Raw genomic sequence first — 21,708 nt, 5'->3', positions numbered from 1 at the left:
TGATTAAGTACAGACCAGTTAAATGTCGACATTACTCCAAGTAAATCTTTCTTTTTTTTAATAAAATTGCACGACCTCCAAACACAAGACATTCAGTGTAAAAAAAGAAATTAAAAAAAAAAAAAAATCACCAAAACGTTGAATCAGCATTAGCTCTGGACTCGTTTCTCAGAAACAACATGGTAGATGGATGGATGGATGGATGGATTATTTAGAGAAATGAATGAATAGATGGTTGAGAGAATGGTTAGATAGATGGATGGATAGATGAATATATGGTTGAGAGTATGTTTAGATAAATGGATGGATGAGAGGAGGCATTCATAGATGGATGAATGAGAGGATAAGAGGATCGATGGATAGATAAATAGAAGAATTTTAATCCTGAAAGAAACTGGCTGCCAGTGAAGAGTTTTAAAGATCAGGGAAATGTAAGTTCTTCTACTAGAGCTGGGCAGGAATTCTTGCTGCAGAGTTTTGTATCAACTGCAGGCAGGACAGCTCCTTGTTGTTAAGAGAAAATAAACTGTTAGAATAGTCTAAACGATTTAGTTAATTTGGACTCATTTATTCTACTTATGTTTTGTGTAAACTTGACCAAACCAGCATCTTTTCCTTGATTTGGGGCATTTAAGATGTCACGACAGTTGACAAAAAAGATTCAACAAACATAGATACACATGATGTTGGACATACAGTAGAAATATTAAAATAATGATAAAAAGAGTAATGAATAATAATAATAAAAATAAAAACAACAAGACTTTGGATAAAAATATTTTCTTTGAAATTTAAAAACCTTTCAGACCGCAATAATCAATAAAATGGCAATACAATTATTTATTTTATTACTAGTTTTTATGTTTGCTTATATAACTCAACAACACAACAAGTAAAACAGAGTCTGCTAAAGGTTTATTGAACTGAATCATGTTTTTTATCAGACAATCAATAGAAAAATAAACGTAACTATCTTTTTTGTTGTTCCGTATGACGTCAATAAAATAATAAAAAAGGGTAAGAAAATACACTCAATGTCCCCATTGAAAGTCAGAAAGAAAGTCACATTTATTTATATTCCCAAGTCTTAGTTCTGTATTTCCAGTTCTATGTTTTTTTTTGTTCAAAGTAATCTTTTCAAAATAAACCCTCCATAGAAAGTTTTGTAGTTAGTAAATTGAATAAACAAACTGATTCAAGTCAGTTGTGAAATAACCGGAATTTCCCATGACTCAGCAGAATTGTTTGCCGTCCAGAGTTCAAGTGTCTAACGCGGAGAAACAATCTTTTTGCTTCGCTCACTTTCACAGCCACTGTCACCCGAGGAAGAGAGAGCATGAGTTCGAAAACATGGGACGTTGTTATTGTCGGTGCTGGACTCTCAGGGCTGACTGCGGCTCATCTGCTGAAGAAGCGACTTCCCAGTTTGGAAATACTGATCCTGGAGGCAAAAGGTTTGTCCACATATTGTTAAAGTGTTATAAAAGTTTCTTCCAAATGAACTGAATAAATACATTGTTTTTGTCAGTTGATCAACATGTTTATTTTTTGTTCTTAATATTAACAAATCAAATGAGACATCGGTCAGTTTGTGTACAATGACATTACCAGTGGCGGCTGGTATAAAAAATATTTTAGGTGGTGCTCTTCCAATACAATTTCCCCCCCCTATCTTATACATTACATGTAAAAAGCAACACATTAATAGTAAGTAAGGGTTATTTGTAAAGCACCTTTAATCTAATCACTTAAAGTTTATGATGGATAATAATATTTATTATGCTCCTTGTTTCATTCCAAATAAAAACATGTTTTAATTATACTCTTATATACATCATACAGAATAAACTAAATTATTAAAAAACTAAAAAAAACAACCAATAATAGAGATACTTACTACCAAACTATCACAAAAACACACAAATAAACTGCAAATAAAAAATAAATAAATGTATATATATATTAAAAAAAAAAGTACAAACTAATAAAATCACTAATTAATTAATGAAAATAACTGATATTAACCAAAAAAAACTGAGCTAAACAACCTGATGAATGAATGTTTACTATGAATTATTCAAACCATGATGTTCGCCTTCTCCAGCGACCCGAATTTCAATTGAGAACTGGAACGCCTGCTTTTGTTTTGCGACGTGTTGAGCCATGTAAACGTGACGTCACAGGTGGGCTATTCAAGAAGAGTCTTCACACCCACACCAGAGACCGCATACGACGAATGACGACACAGACCAAGATTAAAATCAGAACGTGAATCAACCAAATATAGTTAATCAATGTAAAGAGCTCTAAAAATATACAAAATGATCAATTCTAATGATTAAAACTTTGCTAATTTAAAATCAAAAAACTAAAATAAATAAAAGATAAGATTAATAAATTAAAAAACAACAAGAGCCAAATCAGTGGGAGGGCATCGCCCAGCGCCCCCTATGGGCCAGCCGCTGTAGTGCTGTAAACGGCGCCTTGAAATGAAAATCGATTATTATTAGTATTATTATTAATTGTTTTAGGTGTGACCAGAAAAACTTTCCAAACAATATAGTTAACAGAAACTTACATACGTAAAAAATTTTATACGAACTGTGGCCGGTTTGTACTGTTTGAAATTCGATTTTAGGTTCTGTCTTAAAAAAGTAAGTTTGAATCAGGATCTATCAGGCTATATATAAATATATATATAGACAACCATTCACACACACACTCATGCCTACGGACAATTTCCCAAAGTTTTCAATCAACCGCTGTATATGTTTTTGGACTGTGGGAGGAAACCAGGGTCCCTGGCGTGAACCCACGCAAAACAGGGAGAACATAGAAACTCCGCACAGAAAGTTCACAAGTTGGCTCGGCCTGGAAGCAAACCAGCAACCTTGTTGCTGTGAGGCGACCGAGCTAACCAGTGCGCCACGTGTGCCGTATGACAACAAAATTAACAAATGTATTTAAGATTCATTCAGTGGAAATAAGGAAGTAGTCTAGACCGAATGTATTGGTAATTTTCTCCTGTTAGTTAGTGTTGAACTAAACTCTGTGATTTCTTTTCACCCTATGTTTTGGAGGTTGGTTAAAAAAAAATTGGAAAAGCAGGGAAAACAGGGAATTTTTTGAAAGTAAAATCGATGCCTCAAATATTTTCATCAAAATCTCAGTAGAAACAACATTTTAACATTTTAAAAAGCCTGTTGCAAACCAAGAAAATAGCCATTGTGGTCTTTATTTGTGCCATGAAATGTGAAGTGAATTTTCCATCAAGCAAAAACAATATTTTCAAGGTCTTGCACATTAAGCAACTTTTCTTCAGTCTGATCCTTGAGCCATCTGTTTGTCTTGCAGATCGCGTCGGTGGTCGAACTTTGTCCGTGGATATACCGGCTGCGGGCGGTTCTGATCGCTGGGACTTTGGAGCGCAGTGGGTAGGAAGGTAACAAGAACTGTACTTAATCTAATATCTTCATTTTGATTTATTGTTTTCCTATTTATTGTTTTTTTTTTACCGTGTTGGCAACAATTGGTTTAATTTAATCCTTTATTGCCTTTGACTCTCATATTCATTTTGGAATAGAAGACATGATTGGAGTTTATAACGTCAGAACGTCTTTGGATGGCCGAGCGTCAGACGGATGATAATTGTAACAAAGTCACAGTGGTTGTTGAAACGTCTCCGACCTGGCAGATGTGAGCTGTAATTGGCTGGAATCCCCACTGACAATGGAAAAGAAAATGTAATAAAGATGATGAATGCATTGCTTAGCGGCACCTCACCGGCACCCAGGCTGGACTTTTTTTTTTTTTTTTTGTGCGTGTGTTTTTAAGAATATATTAATCACACAAACAAAGTGCCCATGTCAATACAAAGGGTGTACCGATCCGCTGTGAAAGCCAGTGAACGGTGAGCACTTTAAGGGATTGATTTAAACCGTGTAGGTTGGCAGGACTTCTCATCATATTATACAGCACTCCAGTCGTATAGGAAAAGGGATCAAATAAATAAATGAATGAATAATGCCCAGCAGTTATTTAAAGTGCTTTTTATAGTGATTTTTCTAACCTAGGTTGGTTCAAAGATTAAAAAAAATATATTGGTTCACCCGAAATTTTCTACTCACCCTCATTTTGGACAAAGGGTTTGAGATATTTCTCTTCGTCTTCCTCGTACAACAAGACACTGTAATGTCGCCCTTGTATTAAAGCCCTAACATGACAAATAGTCTAGAAATAAAGGTTAAAAAGGCTGTAGCGAAAGATCCCGGACGAAATCCGAAAATCCAAAAAGAACCACAGTTTCCTCCGAAAATAAAGCCAACCCTAAGTCGACATGAGGGAGAGTAGAGAATAATGTACATTCAATTAATAAAAATATTATATACATTTTCACTTAAGCATAGTTTTGTGCATGTTTTTTTAAATGGAAATTTATATTACTAACTGAAGTCCCCAAGGTTGAATAGAGATTTTTATTAGATACAAAACAGCGAAAAGAACTTTAAATAAAAAACCCAAAGGCCATTTTATTTAGTTAAAAAACATTTTATTGTCCCGTAACTTGCGTAAATTTTCGGCATATCGCGACAGATTCCGGAAAAAGACGCGGAAGCTAATAAGTGCTAAAAAAGGCCAAAAACTTCATGGGATTTGCAAATTTTAAAAGGCTCTACTTACCACTGCTTACTATTTGAGCTACAGAGCTCGAATTGTATTCGTCTAATACCAAGGAAGGTTTTGAAGAAAATAAACCTATTCAGGCTGTCATACTGGTAATAGGAAAAGTAGTTATGCATACACACCGTTTTCGTCCTTTGTGGATAAATAGGGAGAGCATGGCGGTCATTGTGAGTCCATGAAGATCTCTGAAGGACCCCTGCAGAACCCATGAAAGCATAACCAAGCTCACTCAAGTGACCTTTGTCGATAACGATTATCAAATTCTTTGAATTACATTTTTTTTATTCTCTTTCTGCTCTGATGTAAAAGTGGGCGAGGTTATGTGCTTGGTCAACATGGAAAGTTTTAAGCATTATCTCATTGGCTTTCATGGAAAATACAATTATAAGTATAATAAGTCAAATATAAGTAAAAATACAGTGAATGAGTGTTTTTTTTTTACTTTGCAAATGCACGCTATGATACTCCAAACCCATTTGTTTCCTGGGCGACCGGGTCACCTTGACCCTTAGACAACACAAGCGATTCATATGACAACACAAACCATATATAAATAAACGTTTCATGGTCTCTGATTATACCATGACAGATATTCAGCAGAGCTGGCCTCATCTGCGTGAATCCCTGAAGCGAGAGGCAAAATCTCAACGCGTGTCACGCTTCATAAGTCGAGTTAAGTTATTATCCTGGTGGTATCCAGTGCTAAGCTAGGAATAACCAGCTCGCTCTGCTATCTATCTCCTTCCTTTATCCAGGTGTGAAAAGAAACTCTCACAGTTTACTGATTATAATTATAATGAATGAATGATGAGTTTAACTAATTAACACAAACGATTGAAGACCAATATATCTATATATATATATATAGATATATATATATATACAGCACCTTGATGAAAAGACATCAGTTTGCACACCTATAGCAGATTGACAGATCCTCTCGGCTCTCTTGACGCACGGATTATGGAACTAATTAGAAGCAACACGGACGACCTTGTTCCGAGGATGAATATGTACGTTCAGGGAGTTATAGACTTGCAGATGGAAATTGTGTTTGTATATTCAGGAACATTGCAAAAGGTCAAACCTCATGAATCACTTTTTTTCTTTTAAGGAGAGTGGGTTAGATTATCTAAAATCTTTTCATTGCATTTTTTAAAATTCTCATAAAACGTTGGCGTGGTTATGTGTAATGTCAACGAGGAAAGTTTTTCAGCATTATCTCATTGACTTTCATAGAAAACACGAGTGAAAATACGGTGAATTAGTCGAGAATCTGAGCGATTCGTTTGAAACAAACCAAACTTTGCAGCTGCACACTATGAACTGTCTATAGTTCAGACTCATTCTATAGCAGCAATGTCTGACTATCACTACAAGACTAGTTAATTCATACAAAGCACACACTCAGGAGGTTATGATGTATTTAGATCTGTTTTCACACAAAAGAGAGAGAGGTTTGGTTTTTTAACCCTTCTGTTATCTGGCTCAAGGTCGTTCACCTTGACCAAGAGGCAACACAAGGGATACCACAAACACATTTTTGTTCGGGCCTTTGTGTCACCTTGACCCTGAGACAACACAAAAGATACTACAATCACTTTTGTTTTCATGCCACCCGGTCACCTTGAATGCAGAGAAACCACAAGGGATACCACAAACACATTTGTTTCCAGACCACCGGGTCACTTTGACCCTGAGACAACACAAGCAACAGTGGAGGTTGTTCTCTCGAACCAGAGACAGCACAAGAGATACCACAAACACATTTTTGTTCGGGCCTTCGTGTCACCTTGACTGCAGTGACACCACAAGGGATTTCACAAACACATTTTTGTTCGGGCCTTTGTGTCACCTTGACCCTGAGCCACCCAAGGGATACCACAAACACATTTTTGTTCGGACCTTTGTGTCACCTTGACACTGAGTCACCAAAAGGGATACCACAAACACATTTATGTTCAGGCCTTCGTGTCACCTTGAAATTGTGACAACACAAGGGATACCACAAACACATTTTTGTTCGGGCCTTTGTGTCACCTTGGCCCTGAGACAAAAACAAGGGATACCACAAACACATTCGTTTCCGGGCCTTCATGTCGCCTTGACCCTGAGACAACACAAAGGATACCACAAACACATTTGTGTTCGGGCCTTCGTGTCACCTTGACTCAGAGGCAACACAAGGGATACCACAAACACATTTGATTTCGGGCCTCTGGATAACATTGACCCAGAGTCAACACAAGGGATACAGTAAACACATCGGTTCCCGGGCCTTCGTGTCACCTTGACTGCAGAGACAACACAAGGGATACTACAAACACATTTGTGTTCGTGCCACCGGGTCACCTTGACCCTGAGACAACACAAGCAACAGTGGAGGTCGTTCTCTCAAACCAGAGGCAACACATACAAAATACATTTGCATTTGCAAACATTTTTGCAGCGAAAGTGATAAAAATAGCGGTGAGAGTTGGAGAAATCTGAAGAAAATTGCACTTATTATTTTCTAGCTGGACAGACTCACGACTGTGTTTTTTTTTTTTTCTTTTTGTTCCCAGCACTCAAACACACGTCTTGGAGCTGATAAAGGAGCTGAACCTAAGCACGTACCCACAGTTCACCGCCGGGAAGTCGGTTCAACACGTCGGCGGACCCGATGCTCAAGTTCGCATCCATGAGACAAGTCTTCTCTCCTCGTCACCGCTGGTGCTGATGGACCTCATGCAGCTCATGTGGAAGGTGAACCTACTCAAGACGTCGCGCGGAACCAGCGTAGGAAGATACCATGAACTTCCCTCGATGTCGATTCAAATATTATAATTAAAAAATAAAAATAACAATAAAAAAAGTCCTTGAATCCTAAATAAGTGTCTAATTAGTGACCCTGAATAGCACGAGTCGTTAACTGGGTTCCACGTTTTCACGGCCGCCCCTTTAACGACCAGATGGAAATAGTTCATGCGCGAATGTTCCTGATGCATGTTTGCGACAACATCTCCTGCCACAAATACATTTGAACCTTCTTTGATGTAGAGGACGCAGTGAAGTATTTCAATCAATGTGTCGGTTGCATTGCATTGTATAAAAGTGCAGCGTAAGACCAATGAACTAAATACATGTTTGTAATAAAAACATTTATTTTTAATCAAATTAACCTTTGATTATTGAACAATACTTGACACAGTGTTTATTTCTTTAAGTAAATCCTGATTATTTTGTCACTTTTGATCCTTTGACTATGAAATGAGCAAATATATTTATTTGTACAATACATTTACATTTTTCTTTGCTATTAACCCTAGTGTGGTCTCTGGGTCAAGGTGACCCGAAGGCCCGAAATCTAATGTGTTCGAGGTATCCCTTGTGTTGACTCTGGGTCAAGGTTACATGGAGGCCCGAAATTAAATGTGTTTGATGTATCTCTTGTGTTGACTCTGGGTCAAGGTTACATGGAGGCCCGAAATTAAATGTGTTTGATTTATCTCTTGTGTTATCTCTGGGTCAAGGTAACCCGGAGGTCCGAAATCAAATGTGTTTGTGGTATCCCTTGTGTTGTCTCTGGGTCAAGGTAACCCGGAGGTCCGAAATCAAATGTGTTTGTGGTATTCCTTGTGTTGTCTCTGGGTCAAAGTGACCTGAAGGCCCGAATTTGTTTTTATTTGAGGTACTGTATGCCTTGTGTTGTCTCTGGGTCAAAGTGACCTGAAGGCCTCAAAACAAATGTGTTTGTGGTATCCCTTGTGCTGTATCTGGGTCAAGCTCACACAAAGGCCCCCAAAACAGAGACCCAGAGATAACACAATTAACACCATATTTATGTAGTTAATTATTCAATGATATATTATCATTATTAATGCTTTTGGTCTATATAATTAATTATGTTTCTTTCTTTAATTTGAATTATTAAACACATTTAATTAGACATTCATGTATTTCACTCAATTCCTTTTAATTGAATTATGAATTATTTCATATCCTGTCAATCTTAAAACCTTTGTGATTAAGTGCCGTACTTGTGATTGTCAAGTGTATGTTTGAAAAAAGAAATAACACTGAATATTCTGATTAAACGTTGTTTATTTTTCTACTAAGATTTTTTTTGCGTGTGTTTCTACCGTAGTTAAGATTCAGCACATTCAATTGGTGCATAATGGCCTCACAAGTGAAGGGGAAATGAAAGTTTTAACTTAAAAAAATTGATTATAAGTTAAAAAAATTCATACTTATTGGAGAAACTGTGACCTCTTTTGAATCATTCATTCATTCCTCAAGGGACAAATTTTGGGGCATCATCCTGGACTGTGTGTTACGATCAGGTCTCACTTCTCTGTGAATTTAGACCACATAAGTCGTTTTCCTTTTAATCCCAGAATCTAGTTGGAATTCCTGAGGATTAAAAATCAGTGATTCATTGCTGAAGTCAAAACATGTGTTGCTAGGCAACAAGAGAAAAATATACATTGTGGAGATGAATGATAACTTAAGCATTAAAACCTCCGAGGAGATAAAAGTAGATACAATCGTGTTGTGTTTTACGCATCGGTACGATATAAAATTCGTCATCTATTTTTGCTCTTCCCAGATGGAGAGACTGTGCGCCACCGTATGCGTGGAGGATCCCAACAAAACTCCCAATGCGTTGGAATTTGACAGCATGACCTTACACTCCTACATCCAGAAACACGCTTGGACCAAAGGCAAGTTGTTAAATACGCGTTTTTCACTTCCTACACAACGGAATGCAGCGGCTCGGTCAGTAGCTCAATTTGTTCAAGTACGTGGGATGTGCGGGTGACGTGTCAATTATGGACGTCCTGTTGGCAACGCTAGACTATTTAGAGGAGAGGCATGTGTTCTCATCTGAAATATTTGACAAGTTCTTTTCTTTTATTCGCCCGAAGTTGCGGAGATGAAAGAACTTTATGTGAAACGCTCTCTCGTTTATCTGAATCCGAGCCCTAAAACGCATGAATGAATTCAATCATTGAATCTCTTTATCCGTCCTCAAGTTTCATCCATCTAACGCTAAAGTATATCATAGTATTTGAGTCTCGTCTCCTCGTAGAAAAAGAAGTGCCTTTGGACTCCGGTTAATTATTCATTGTCGCTCATTGCTACGATCAAACATTTACGTCCCATCTGTTCGCCGTGTTTAACTCCCGACGGTGTTACCGTTTCCAAACCTCACAGCTCTTCACCGATCAAACCGAAGCTGCGAAAACAAGAAGGTCTCGGGGATCAATGAAAGATCGGCTGAATGAAAAAAAGGATAATTTTCAAACCATTTGGCAGTGATGATGGCTAGTAGATCAATCATTTCATGAGGACAATAATTTGTATTAATAGCAAAAAAAACATAAAATATATAAAACATGAGAGAAACATCAATACTGTATATATAAATATATATTTATGTACTGTATGTTGGTTCCGTTGGGAGGATATAGAAGCGCGATTCCAATGTTTTTGAAGAAGAAAACTGTATATCATTCATTATCTCTGGATTAAGTGATTAATTCTATGGTCCAAGCTTTAACAAGCGTCTTTCAAATAGATGTTGGACTCTATTTTTTCATCAAAATGTGTCTGTTTGTACAAAACTCTCTTTTCATTGAAATATTTACATTAGCAAATGATCGTAAGCCCCGTCCACTGAAAACACTTTGTTTTTCTGGAGATAAAATCTTGTTCACCATAAACACACCCTCTCTGCGATTGGTCAAACATTGAGGTTTGTCACCACGCATCATCAATCCCAGAAGTCACCCACCTACAAGGGTCTCGTTGTAAAAACAAAGCAGGGTGGGATGACAGCTGGCTGGAGGAGGAGTGAAGCCAGTATTACGTCATAATTGAATCCACTCTCGTAACCTCTCGTTCGTCGAGATTTCAGACGGGGGAGAACTTTAGAAAGTAATAAGTTCAAAACATGGTCATGATGAGAGCCTTACTTCATCTTGGGGAGGAAGACTTCTACATTTGAAACATGTGAGGGAGTCAGGAGAGTTGGAATTAGTTGCTCTTTAACATCCTTGATAGGAGGCCATTTTTTCGATTATTGACACACTAATAATACCTAATGTTGAAAAAGTTTTGAGTTATTCAGTGTCTTCCTCAACTGTGTGTTGACAAAAGCTGGGAAGGTGGAATTCGATTAACTCTCTTGGAGCTGTTTCAAAAAACGGTTGGAGGACTCCGGGTGACGGCCTCTGACATGGAGCCAGCATGCTGGCAGGATTTCCTCTACCCTTGGGATGTGAACCAAAAAACAACACTATCCAAACTGTCAAAAACTAAATGATAACATCCATTAGGAAGAAGAAATTACTAGAAAACAATTACATTTGTACATTCTGCTACAACATGGCAACAATATGTCCCTCTGAAATCCAGAATTGTCCTCATATTTGGGAAAAGAGTCAAGATGAACATTTTTTTCTTAATGGAAACAGATTAAAAATGAATAATAGTGATAGATTTTTGGCAAAACAAAAACAGGAAAAGAGATCAGAAACTACTCATATACAGTATGGCTTACATAGATGGAGAAAGACTAGCTGGATTATAAAGTCAATAATCTTTAATATAGTCATCTACAGTTTATGAAGTATTTTTATAATTTTAATCCACATTTTCTTTTATAGGGATAAGGGTCACTCTAGCACCCCAAGTGGTACTCCAATAGTCAATCAGTTAACTCACATTATTCTTGTCATATTTAACATTTTTGTCATCATTTTTTTGGCTTTGATATTTAATTGTATAAATAAAAGTACATTTACAACATGATTGACAATACACAGTCACAGAAAACCATGTTTGTGAAGGTCCCGGTGATTGGACAAGCCCCCTTCAAAACTACAAAAATGAACCAATGGGTGACTTTCTTTGTCATTAGGTGCAATTTTCTTGGAAAACTGTAATAATATAATTTGATCAGCCAGCTGTCAATTAAAACAGCTGCTTTAGTATTAGAAGATGACATGATTAAACTCACGAGTTTTGGGGTTCATTTACTCAAATGAGTCACTGGGGGGCTCAGTGGTTAAGACCTTGTATGTTAAACCAAAGGTATAACTGTGATGTGTCTATTTTTATTTTCTTTTGCTGTGAGCCTTGAAATCTAAATTTAAAATGTTACGCTGTGGTTTTACAAAGTCATGTGACATTACCTCCTTCGTATGCACTGCCTCAGTGAAGCATTAATAATTGAATAGTACATTAGATATATTGCTGAGTCAACAAAGTACCAGTAAAACATACAAGTAAAAGCAAGTTAGACACAATATATACATAGATATAGGTCAATTATAAAAACTAAAACCTATGTAGGTTTTACTTCACCAAATGTAAACTGGTCAATAGAAAATAATTCACTGTCAAGATTACTGTCAAACCATTGTTTTATTATTGTGTTACAGTGATATTCACTGAATACATTAATCTCTATTTATTCCGGAAAATAGGCTTTGAATTTTGTCTAGTTGTTTTATGTGTGCCTTAAGAACAACTACACAAATTGTTCCTACGCAGCAACACAAATAAGTTTTATTAAATAATTCATTAATAATGCTGTAGAGAAGTACTTTTTTTGGGCGGACCAGACGGAATTCTTGAATTCTAAAAAGCAGCCAATTCGTATCATGAATTGATGGTTGAAACTGCAGAAACGATTATTCGACCAAACATAACTGACCTTGCTGTGTCTGCTGCAGCAGTAAAAGGGTCGATCGGTCTACCTCACTAACTTCTCAAGTTTAGCCTTTTGATCTACTTTCCTTACATGGAAATGTCCTCCTCAGAACACTTGTGATCCCAGAGAAGCATTCTGTTGCAGTGTAAAGTGCAACTTCAGCTGGCTGACATCCAACACATCCAGTTCTCACTCTGCCAATGTTTCCCTCTGGACACCCAGGAATAAACCTCTTAATCTTGATTTTCAGCATCTTGGTCACTGCGTTTGGACCCCTTTTTTTACCGGCAACCCGCATTAGGTGGGGGTCTTAACCAGTGTTGGGAAAGTTCACTTTGTATGTGAACTAGTTCAAAGTACAGTTTCACCAATTTAACTAGTTCTGTTTCGCTAAAAGCTCATCTTTTTTCGAAAAAAATATTGCCAGATACATACAGTTACTATAGACAGCAATAATATCGATTTATAAAATCTAATTGTCATTTCATAATTTTAAAACATTTACTGTCAGTATTATAAGAACAACAAAGGAATTTTATGAAGTGTTGTGAAATACCATATAAAACAGATTAAATGAAATAAATATAACTAAAGTAAGATGAATAAAATACAATGAAATAAGTGACTCTTACATTAAAGTGGGAATATTTAATTTAATAATTGAAGCTTTCATGATCCATACAAAAGAACATGGGTTTATGTCGGAGTAGCATTTATGTCTATTCAGTCAGCAGTAGCAGTGATGAGTTCATTGTCCTTGACATAAAACCTGTTTAAGTGATTGTACTTTGTCATTTCTCTTTGTCTTGACATAAGCAGTTATGCGCCTCTGGTGTTGCCATATTGTGTGATTCCACTTTACGTTAAAAGCTGTTTACAGTGTGCTTCAGCCGGGTTTTCCCCAGAATACTCTAGTATCAATCTGACAATCTACTGGACGAAGATGAACGAGGAGAGTTTGACGTTCACGGATATCAGAATGAACGCGTTCACAGTAGCGTTCATCAGGCAAAATACACTATGTTCAGTTAACGTTTGCCTAAAATATAGACTAGTTCATGAACTTTCGTTCAGTGAACTTGTTCAGGCACATGTCGTCTAAGTGTTGGGATTCTTTCTATTCTGTAATCTATTGCATTTTAGAGTTATAGGCAAACATAAACACCAATCCTTCCGTTATTCATGTCTCTAACGTCCAGATTGTATTGAAGCCTTTAAAAGAAGAATTGTACCGGTAAACAGAAGCTGCTAGGCTACTTCCTGTCTGTGTGGGATGTTGGCCTAGTAGCTAGTCTAGCAGCGTTTGCTAAAAATAAGATTAAATGACAGACTTGTTTAGGTTTATTCAAAACAATTCCTCTTGTCAAAGCTTCAATACAATATTCTTCAGACAGAGGGATTTGGGTGTTTATGAGTGTCTTTTTGGACAAAGACTAAGACTAAGGCAACTGAGCTCCAGTTGCTACATTAAAATGAACATACATTTGTGTCTATAACTCTAAAAAGGAACAGATTACTCTAAAAAAAAATAATCCCAACTCTTAGTCGACATGAGTGTGAGTAGAAAATGAATGACTTTTGAATTATGGGTGAACCATCACTTTAATGATAAAAGGATCAAACACGGCGTCAATTCCATTCCGATCTTATACTTCGTTTTGTGGGGAAAGATGAACAATCCAGATTAGTTCGGGTCGCTCTTCTCACCGCTTCAAGTCAAAGAAAATACAAGCTTCTTATAACAATCAACTGGACCCAGTTCTGAGGACCCCGAGCTGTAGGAAACTCTCTACATTTAAGTCAAATTTCCCGCCCAGGAGGTCGTCTTTTGTGGCCAAATTGTTCTTTCAAGTTCTTTATTTTGTCTCTGGTAAATCTAATTATTGAAATGTTCCCGGGCGGAGGTCACATGCTGTGTGCGTTGTTTTTCTGTTTTCTGCTCCCACCCTGGGGTGTCGCCGGCTTTGTCTTTGATATACAATTTAAGGTGGGATATGCAGGCAAACAACAATCTTTGAATCTACCGGTCGTAACTCTAATTCTGATCCAAGCTTGTCTCAAACCAGCAATCATTGTGAGAGAAATGTTGATTGTGAATATGTGTAGACGAATGTTTCCCGCTCTTAGATCAAACGAGTAAATTGTACTTTATATTTTGATTATCATATAGTATTAATTTAAGTATGGCGTATACACATATAACAATTTTAATCTAATAATGATGATGTCAGCTGACTAATTTGATAAGTATCATTACATTTGTAAGAAAAACACTTGTATATTGAGATGAAACCTCTAGTTGGTTTGGATCCTCCAGTGTTAATGAATTCATAGAAAAACTGTCTCATATCTCTCTGCCCAGTAGATTTGCAGTCTAATACGCCGGGTAATTTCCTGTCTGTGCATCAAATGTCAAAAATGTGAATTAATATTCACGGCGAGTCGTGTCAAATCAAAAAAGCCCATCAAATTCATGAAGTGTGGACTACAAAGACGTCTCATTTGACGTTGGGAAAACAAGCCTGTCGAGTCCTGACACAGCCGGCTCATCGACACGTCTATTGTCTGTCACGGCTTCATCGATTGGAAAAGGACACCTCTGTGGCAGAAACACCTTTCAAAATAGATTGTATTTGTTTCGCCGCCAGAGCTGAAAGAAGAGATGGGAGTGTGCAGCAGGACTGTGTTTGGAATGGAGCCATCCCAGATGTCCTTCCTGTACTTCTTGATGTACGCTGCGGCAGCTGGAGGGCTTTCGCCTTTGCTGGAGTGCACCCCGGGTTCTGCCCAAGAGCTCAAGATAGAGGTGAGGCCCCACTGAAGCGCCCACAGGCAGCACTATCCACAGTCTATTTCATCTTCAGGAAAATAAAGCATTTCCCCTCACAACAATCATCCCAGCAGGAATCCTTTTTTCTTTTCTTTGGCTTGATTGACAATCCTAGAATGCTCGGCACGGATGAAGGTACTTTTGGCTCGTGTTTTCGTCAGTTTCATAACAGCTGTTACAAAATCTGTTCTTAGGCTATTGATTTGACGCGATAAGAATCTCCTCATATCTCGTTGATTCTTTAAGGCATTACTGCATGTGGATCGTAAAGAGGCTTTGAAGCCATCGTCGTACTTTGTTCTCTTTGAATCTGTGCATTGATTATCATGTACGTATTCAAAGCATCAGGTCGTGCCTCTCATATAATGTATATGAAATCCAACGAGCAGCACGAACTGCTCTGGTCTCAGTCTCCACGTTCCCTTCCTGTGATATGTGCCAATAAGATAAACTAGCTTTCCAAGAAATGTCTTTTTTTTTCTCTCCTTTCAACAGTTGCATCTGCCAGCTGTCATTGATTATCATTCAGCTGGTTTATCTCTCATTGTGTAATCAACAATGAAGGAAGTTAAACACAGGGATGAATTCCAATACTCAATGCCTCAGGCTTTTATGGTAAAAAAAACAAACAACTCTTTACAAGTTGGTTCATCCTTAAATATAGGATTTGAGGACTTGAAACGATCAAAAACACTTTGTTCATCTGAGATTTCCAAGATTCTGTCCGTTCTGTCACTTCCCGGCCTAACGACGCCCATCGTGATTGGTCCAAATGTGTTAAAACCATTTAAATATATCCGCTACTTATCATTTATTGGTAATAAAACTAATCATGACCCATCGTCAGACCAGGAAGTGGCAACTAATCAGATTGACAAAGATCATAATTTATTAAGTGATAGAAAGTGTTTTAATTCTGAGTTTCATTAACACATACCAAATATTTAAAAAGCTTGAACTTCCGGATGTGATGTCATCAATAAGCGACAGCCCGAACACATTCCGTATCCACAGTGTCTCTCACACACAATTTAGCCAATCTAAAACATACCGTGATTCAGAAGAAGTGTTTTTTTCTTTTTTAAATATCACTTTAATATAAGTTCTTGAACAAGTTCTGCATCCTTTCTTTTCGAACTTGCACCATTTTAAAAGTACTAGTACTTGAAAATTTTTAATCAGTAAACTTCTGTCCATCTTGGCAAAAAATAATATTCCATGGAAAGAAAAAAAAGTTTCTTTTGAGCTTGGTTTGTAAAAGCTGGTCTTAATAATCGTTGAAACTTCATGCTTAAATATTTGCTCCATTCCTTTTTTTTTTCAACTCAACAAGATGATTTTGCACTTTTGTGTGATGTGATTCCATTAGGCAGCGCTCTTGCATGACTGCACAGTTATGAAAGCAATATAGTGTCAAACGACCATCCACGAATCTTACATGATTAGCATAAGATATGCAAACAGAAGTTGAACCTAACCTTGGGTTACAATAACTGTACGTTGTATAGAAATGAATTTTGTGATTACTAGAAGCAATCTGATCATTCTCACACTTTGTATCAACTTACAGTTTTTAGTTTAGACTTCAAAAGCATGTTTTTGTAGTTACAATAAATAAAATAAAATGTACCTTTACATTTCAAAATGCATAATTAAGACTAATACTAAGTACAGATGGACACTGACACTGACACACTACTGTTCCGACATGAACAGTATTATTTCGGGTGTAGTGTCGTTTCTCATGATATTTAATTTTGTCTAAATGTGTCTGTTTGTACAAAACTCTCTTTTCATTGAAATATTTACATTAGAAAATGTTCTTAAGCCCCGCCCACTGGAGCTAAAATCTTGTTTACCATAACCACACCTTCTCTGTTGTGATTGGTCAAGCATTGAGGTGTGTCACCAATCGTCATTAATTCACCACCTCCAAGGGACTCGTGTTATAAACAAAGAAAATCTTTTGTTGTTTTTTTTTTTTTTTAGCTTGCGTAGAGAATTTTTGTGGATCTAGAGTGAGTGACCTTTGAACTCTGCGGCTCTTAGGGGAGAGAGACATTTGTTCGCTATTAAGTGCATCTTGAATTTGTATCTCCACAGGGAGGCACCCAACAGCTTTCAGAGCATCTGGCGGAGCGTGTGGGTCGGAAGAATGTCCGACTGGGTTCTGTTGTGACAGCCATATGGCAGGTAGTGTACGGTAACCACTCACTCAGGGAGTGATGAGGTGCGGCGCTGGGATAACAGCCCCCCCACTTGGGGAGCAGACCGTCTGCAAAAGGCTGCCTTGGGGGGGGCAAAAGAGAGTCTGTCATCACTGTATCAGTTATTATTCAGTGATTCAGTTACACGGGGTCATCAAGCGCTTAAACAATCAAAACAATACCCAATAAAATATACACTTAAAAAGGTCAAAATAACACTGAGAACATCACAGGAGTCTGGAAAAGCGCTTTAAAAATTTAAATTACTTACTAACTTACTTACTTAGATTTTGTTGCACGAGATAAAAAACAAAATTGTAGGTGACATATATATGTTTTTTTGTATTGTTTTGAACAGTTAAATAAAACTAATCATGACACATCGTCAGACCAGGAAGTGGCAACGAATCAGATTGACAAAGATCATCATTTATTGTCTGTTAGAAAATGTTTTAATTCAGAGTTTTATCAACACATACCAAAATATTTAAAAAAACTGAACTTCCCGATGTGATGTCATCAATAAGCGACAGCCCGAACACATTCCGTATCCACAGTGTCTCTTCAATACACACTCAATTTAGCCACTATAAAACATACCGTGACTCGGAAGAAGTGTACTTATTTTTTTAAATATCACTTTAATTAAAGTTCTTGAACAACTTCTGCATCCTTTCTTTACAAGCTTGCACCATTTTAAAAGTACTAGTCCGACACTGAACATTTTTAATCAGTAAACTTCTGTCCATCTTGGCTAAAAATAATATTCAATGGAAACAAAAAATAAGTTTATTTTGAGCTTGGCTTGTATTATTTCATTAGACTTTATTTTGGGATTCAGAATGATCCATTTCTATAAAATGTATATAATAATTGTTCTTTTTTATTTATTATTAGGGATTTTTTTTTTTTTTATCAAATATGTCTGTCAATCCCAGATTTAATAGACAAAATCTTATATTAAAAACGATTAAATGGTAAACCGTTACCATTTTTGTAAAATGCATCTGTTTGTAACCGTTAAAGACGAGTCATGAATAAATGTCTTACCCCTGCAAAGCTCAAGATCAGCATCTGATTGAAACACAATTTGGGAAAATATTATTTCAGCAAGAAAAAAAAAATCTATAAAATGTGGAGAAGCGTTTTTTAATGGTTATAGATTTGTGTCAAAATATTTATCTGTTTAATATCGATTGAATTTGACTATTAGCAAGGATTATACCGAATATAAATTATCATCATTATCGTTTGTAAACATTAAAAAAAAAGGGTAAAACTGGACTTTTAATGGATTTTATTGTGCAAAAATAAACTTATAAAAGTTATTTTTTTCTTCAACAAGCGAAATATTAAAAAACAAATCACAAAATTGTTGCTACAAAACTATATCCCTGCTCCTCATACCTGAGGCCAAAAAATGAAACGTTGTCTGAATACATATTTAAGCTTCTTTTAAAACAAACTAGATGAACGCAAATCTACTGAATTCATAGAGATAATGAAGAGGAAAGTAAAAAAAATATTGGACTACGGCCCCTAGAGTGAATGAAAATGCAACACTGTGATAAAAAAAACCTTGTATTAACGCGTACCTTTTGTGCAACAGGATGCTGAGTGGGCTCAGGTGAAGACGGCAACCGAGACCTTCTTGAGTAGAGCTGTGATCGTCAGCTGCCCTCCTCATTTGGCAGGTCAGTGTGCTTCTGAGTCACCCGTTACCTTAACTCCTCGGAGAACCGGAGAGCAAATAGCGCTCTCCTCCTGAAGCTGCGCATCCTCGTGGAGACGCCTCTGATGTTCTCTCTCCATCGCTGCCTCCGAGGCTGAGACAGTCACTTTAGCAGAAGTAAAAGATGTCAGAAATTGCCCTCAAAAGTTAAGATGGAACAGGCGTTAGTGCCAGAAAACTTGCGGGCTGATGTGACATTTTGCTATGGTCTGAATTAGGAATTGGAGATTTGGGGGGGAAGGGTGGGGGGGGGGGGGGGGGAAGAGCGTCTTCATCGTCCTGCTGGGGACATGAAAGCGAAGACCCCTTCAGCGAGTCTTTTCTGGCTTCATCAGCACTTGAAATATCAATTGAAATTAGAGTTTTAAAACTCACATTCAGTGTTGATTAAACTAATTCGAACACGTTTCTTCAATACATTTGTGTCTGATATAAAAGGGAGCATATATAAATATATATTTTCTATTTTAATATGGCTCTAACAATAGCATATGTGGACCGTTGGTGTTCAGATGAAATCCTTTACTGTACTTTAGGTGGAGATTTTCTACCTTGTGCAGTTTTTGTTCCCATATTCCTTGAAATCCCCTTCAAACACTTCATCATCCAATGCATAAAGTGCTCTTTTAAAGGAAAATAAATAATTAAATTGACCTGTTGGACAAACGGAGATACAATGTACCATCCGATCTTTTTAAAACTATAAAAAGATGGGTTGGTGATTTATTCATTCAACTGCCCTGAACCTACGACCCTCTCACCTTGGTCCGACTTCAATAACCTGCTCTTCAAAGCTAAATATTACCTTGACTACACATTGTAAGTAAGAAGTTTAACTTCTTCTATATTGTCCTCAAGTATCCTTCTTGAATTCATGGTCATTGATGTTGGCAGGTATTTTATTTTACCTGTAATAGGAAAAAAAAGTGTCTATAGTGAAGATAGAAGATTAAACTTTAAAAACATACACTTTCATGAACCGTTTTACAAGAACACATCCCTATTCAATAAAAATCAAAGTACATCTTTTTTTTTCTAATTTGATATATTTTTAGTCAAACATTGCCAGCAAGCAATACATTGAAAATTATAAATGATATCAGCAGAAACTTTAGTTTAACCTTTTAAAAAACAACTTGCATTCTTAGTGTATATATTTCTATATCCTTAAGTGATAGTTCACTCAAAATTTAAACTTCACTTATTTTCTAGTTATATTTATGTCGACTAAAGGAATTTAGGATTATTTTCAGAGTAATATGTTCCTTTTTAGAGTTAGACAAAAATGTTTGATCATTTTAATGTAGCGACTGGAGCTCAGTTGTGTTTGTCTTCGTCTTAACATGTTTAAAAACATCCAAATACCTCTGTACGTCTGTAACATCCATGTTGAAGCCTTGACATGGGTAATTGTTCCCAAAAAACAAAATAAGTCATTATTTTAAGCTTGTTTTTGGTGGAATCTGCGAAGCCATCAACATAAATCTTGTACACTGCCACTTGTGTTTGAATGAGGAAAGACTTCCGGCAGGAACTTCTGGGACTAACTTAAAAAAACACAGACTTAATTGAGTTTTTCCAGGACAATTCTCAAGGCTATAATACAAGAGGAACATTACAGACGAGCAGGTATTTGGATGTTTTTAATTGTCTTTATGGACGAATATAAGGACGAAGACAACTGAGCCCCAGCTGCTACATTAAAATGAACAAACATTTTTGTCTATAACTCTAGAAAATAATAGATTACTCTGAAGATAATCCCAACCCTTTCTTGACATGAGGGGGAGTAGAACATGAGGGAAGTTTGAATTTTAGCTCGACTATACCTTTAACCGAGTTTTTGTCGTCTTGCATTGTAAATGCTGTTTAACAAAAAAAACAAAAAATGTTTTTAACCCAGAATCTTTAACTACGAAGGTCATAAGATCACATTTAAGGGTATCAATTAAGACTGATAAAATAGGAAGACAGTTAGAAAAAAGGGTATATAGGAAATAAATAAAGTTAAAGGTATTAATATAATTAATTGAATATTGATTGATATATATATTTTTAATTGTTTTGTCTAGCATGGCATTGACCTCCGTAAGCCATCAATGATACATGATGAAAATCCCACATCACAAGAGTCAACTTGAATTTATTAAAAAAATGTTATCTTGTTCCCTTCCTGGAGGGTACAAACTGGAACGCCATCTCTCATCTGAGCCTAAGAACAACTGTGGATCAAGGCCAAGATCCTTAATGAGACCATTTTTAATCAGTGTTGAATTATGCAGAGATGTTTGCGTTTGGGATCCACGGTGACTCTGCTGCCAGCATTGCCTGAATCCATTAATACATGTTACAAACCAGAACCGGGGTATTGAAGGGTCAGCTTCCCTCAGAGGATTTTTTTTATTAATTTCTTTATCTAAATGTTTGAATTTTACTCAATATTTTGTTTACACCTGAGAGGCCAAATCCCAACATGTAAACAGGGTCATGTCGTTCATCAAGCCATCGAATCCCATACTTGGTTGTGACCCTATTAAAGCTCCAGAGCGTTCAAATA

At 36.7% G+C, this 21,708-nt stretch overlaps 1 protein-coding gene across 1 annotated transcript in view; it reads left to right on the top strand.

The window, feature by feature from the left end:
- The first annotated feature begins 1,302 nt into the window (after positions 1 to 1,302).
- Positions 1,303 to 21,708, top strand: part of LOC148079501 (putative flavin-containing monoamine oxidase A) — a 47,800-nt gene continuing 27,394 nt past the window's right edge. The window contains exons 1-7 of the mRNA XM_087791071.1: positions 1,303 to 1,454; positions 3,355 to 3,442; positions 7,248 to 7,428; positions 9,272 to 9,386; positions 15,031 to 15,188; positions 17,316 to 17,405; positions 19,029 to 19,113. Coding sequence (XP_087647197.1) covers positions 1,337 to 1,454; positions 3,355 to 3,442; positions 7,248 to 7,428; positions 9,272 to 9,386; positions 15,031 to 15,188; positions 17,316 to 17,405; positions 19,029 to 19,113 — 835 coding nt within the window. The 5' untranslated portion in view covers positions 1,303 to 1,336. The remainder of the gene's footprint in view (positions 1,455 to 3,354; positions 3,443 to 7,247; positions 7,429 to 9,271; positions 9,387 to 15,030; positions 15,189 to 17,315; positions 17,406 to 19,028; positions 19,114 to 21,708) is intronic.

Source organism: Callionymus lyra, chromosome 5, assembly GCF_982586985.1.
Source record: "Callionymus lyra chromosome 5, fCalLyr1.hap1.1, whole genome shotgun sequence".
Lineage (NCBI taxonomy): Eukaryota > Metazoa > Chordata > Actinopteri > Syngnathiformes > Callionymidae > Callionymus > Callionymus lyra.
Note: the sequence above shows the minus strand (reverse complement) of the source record. Positions and strands in the feature narration are given on the sequence as shown.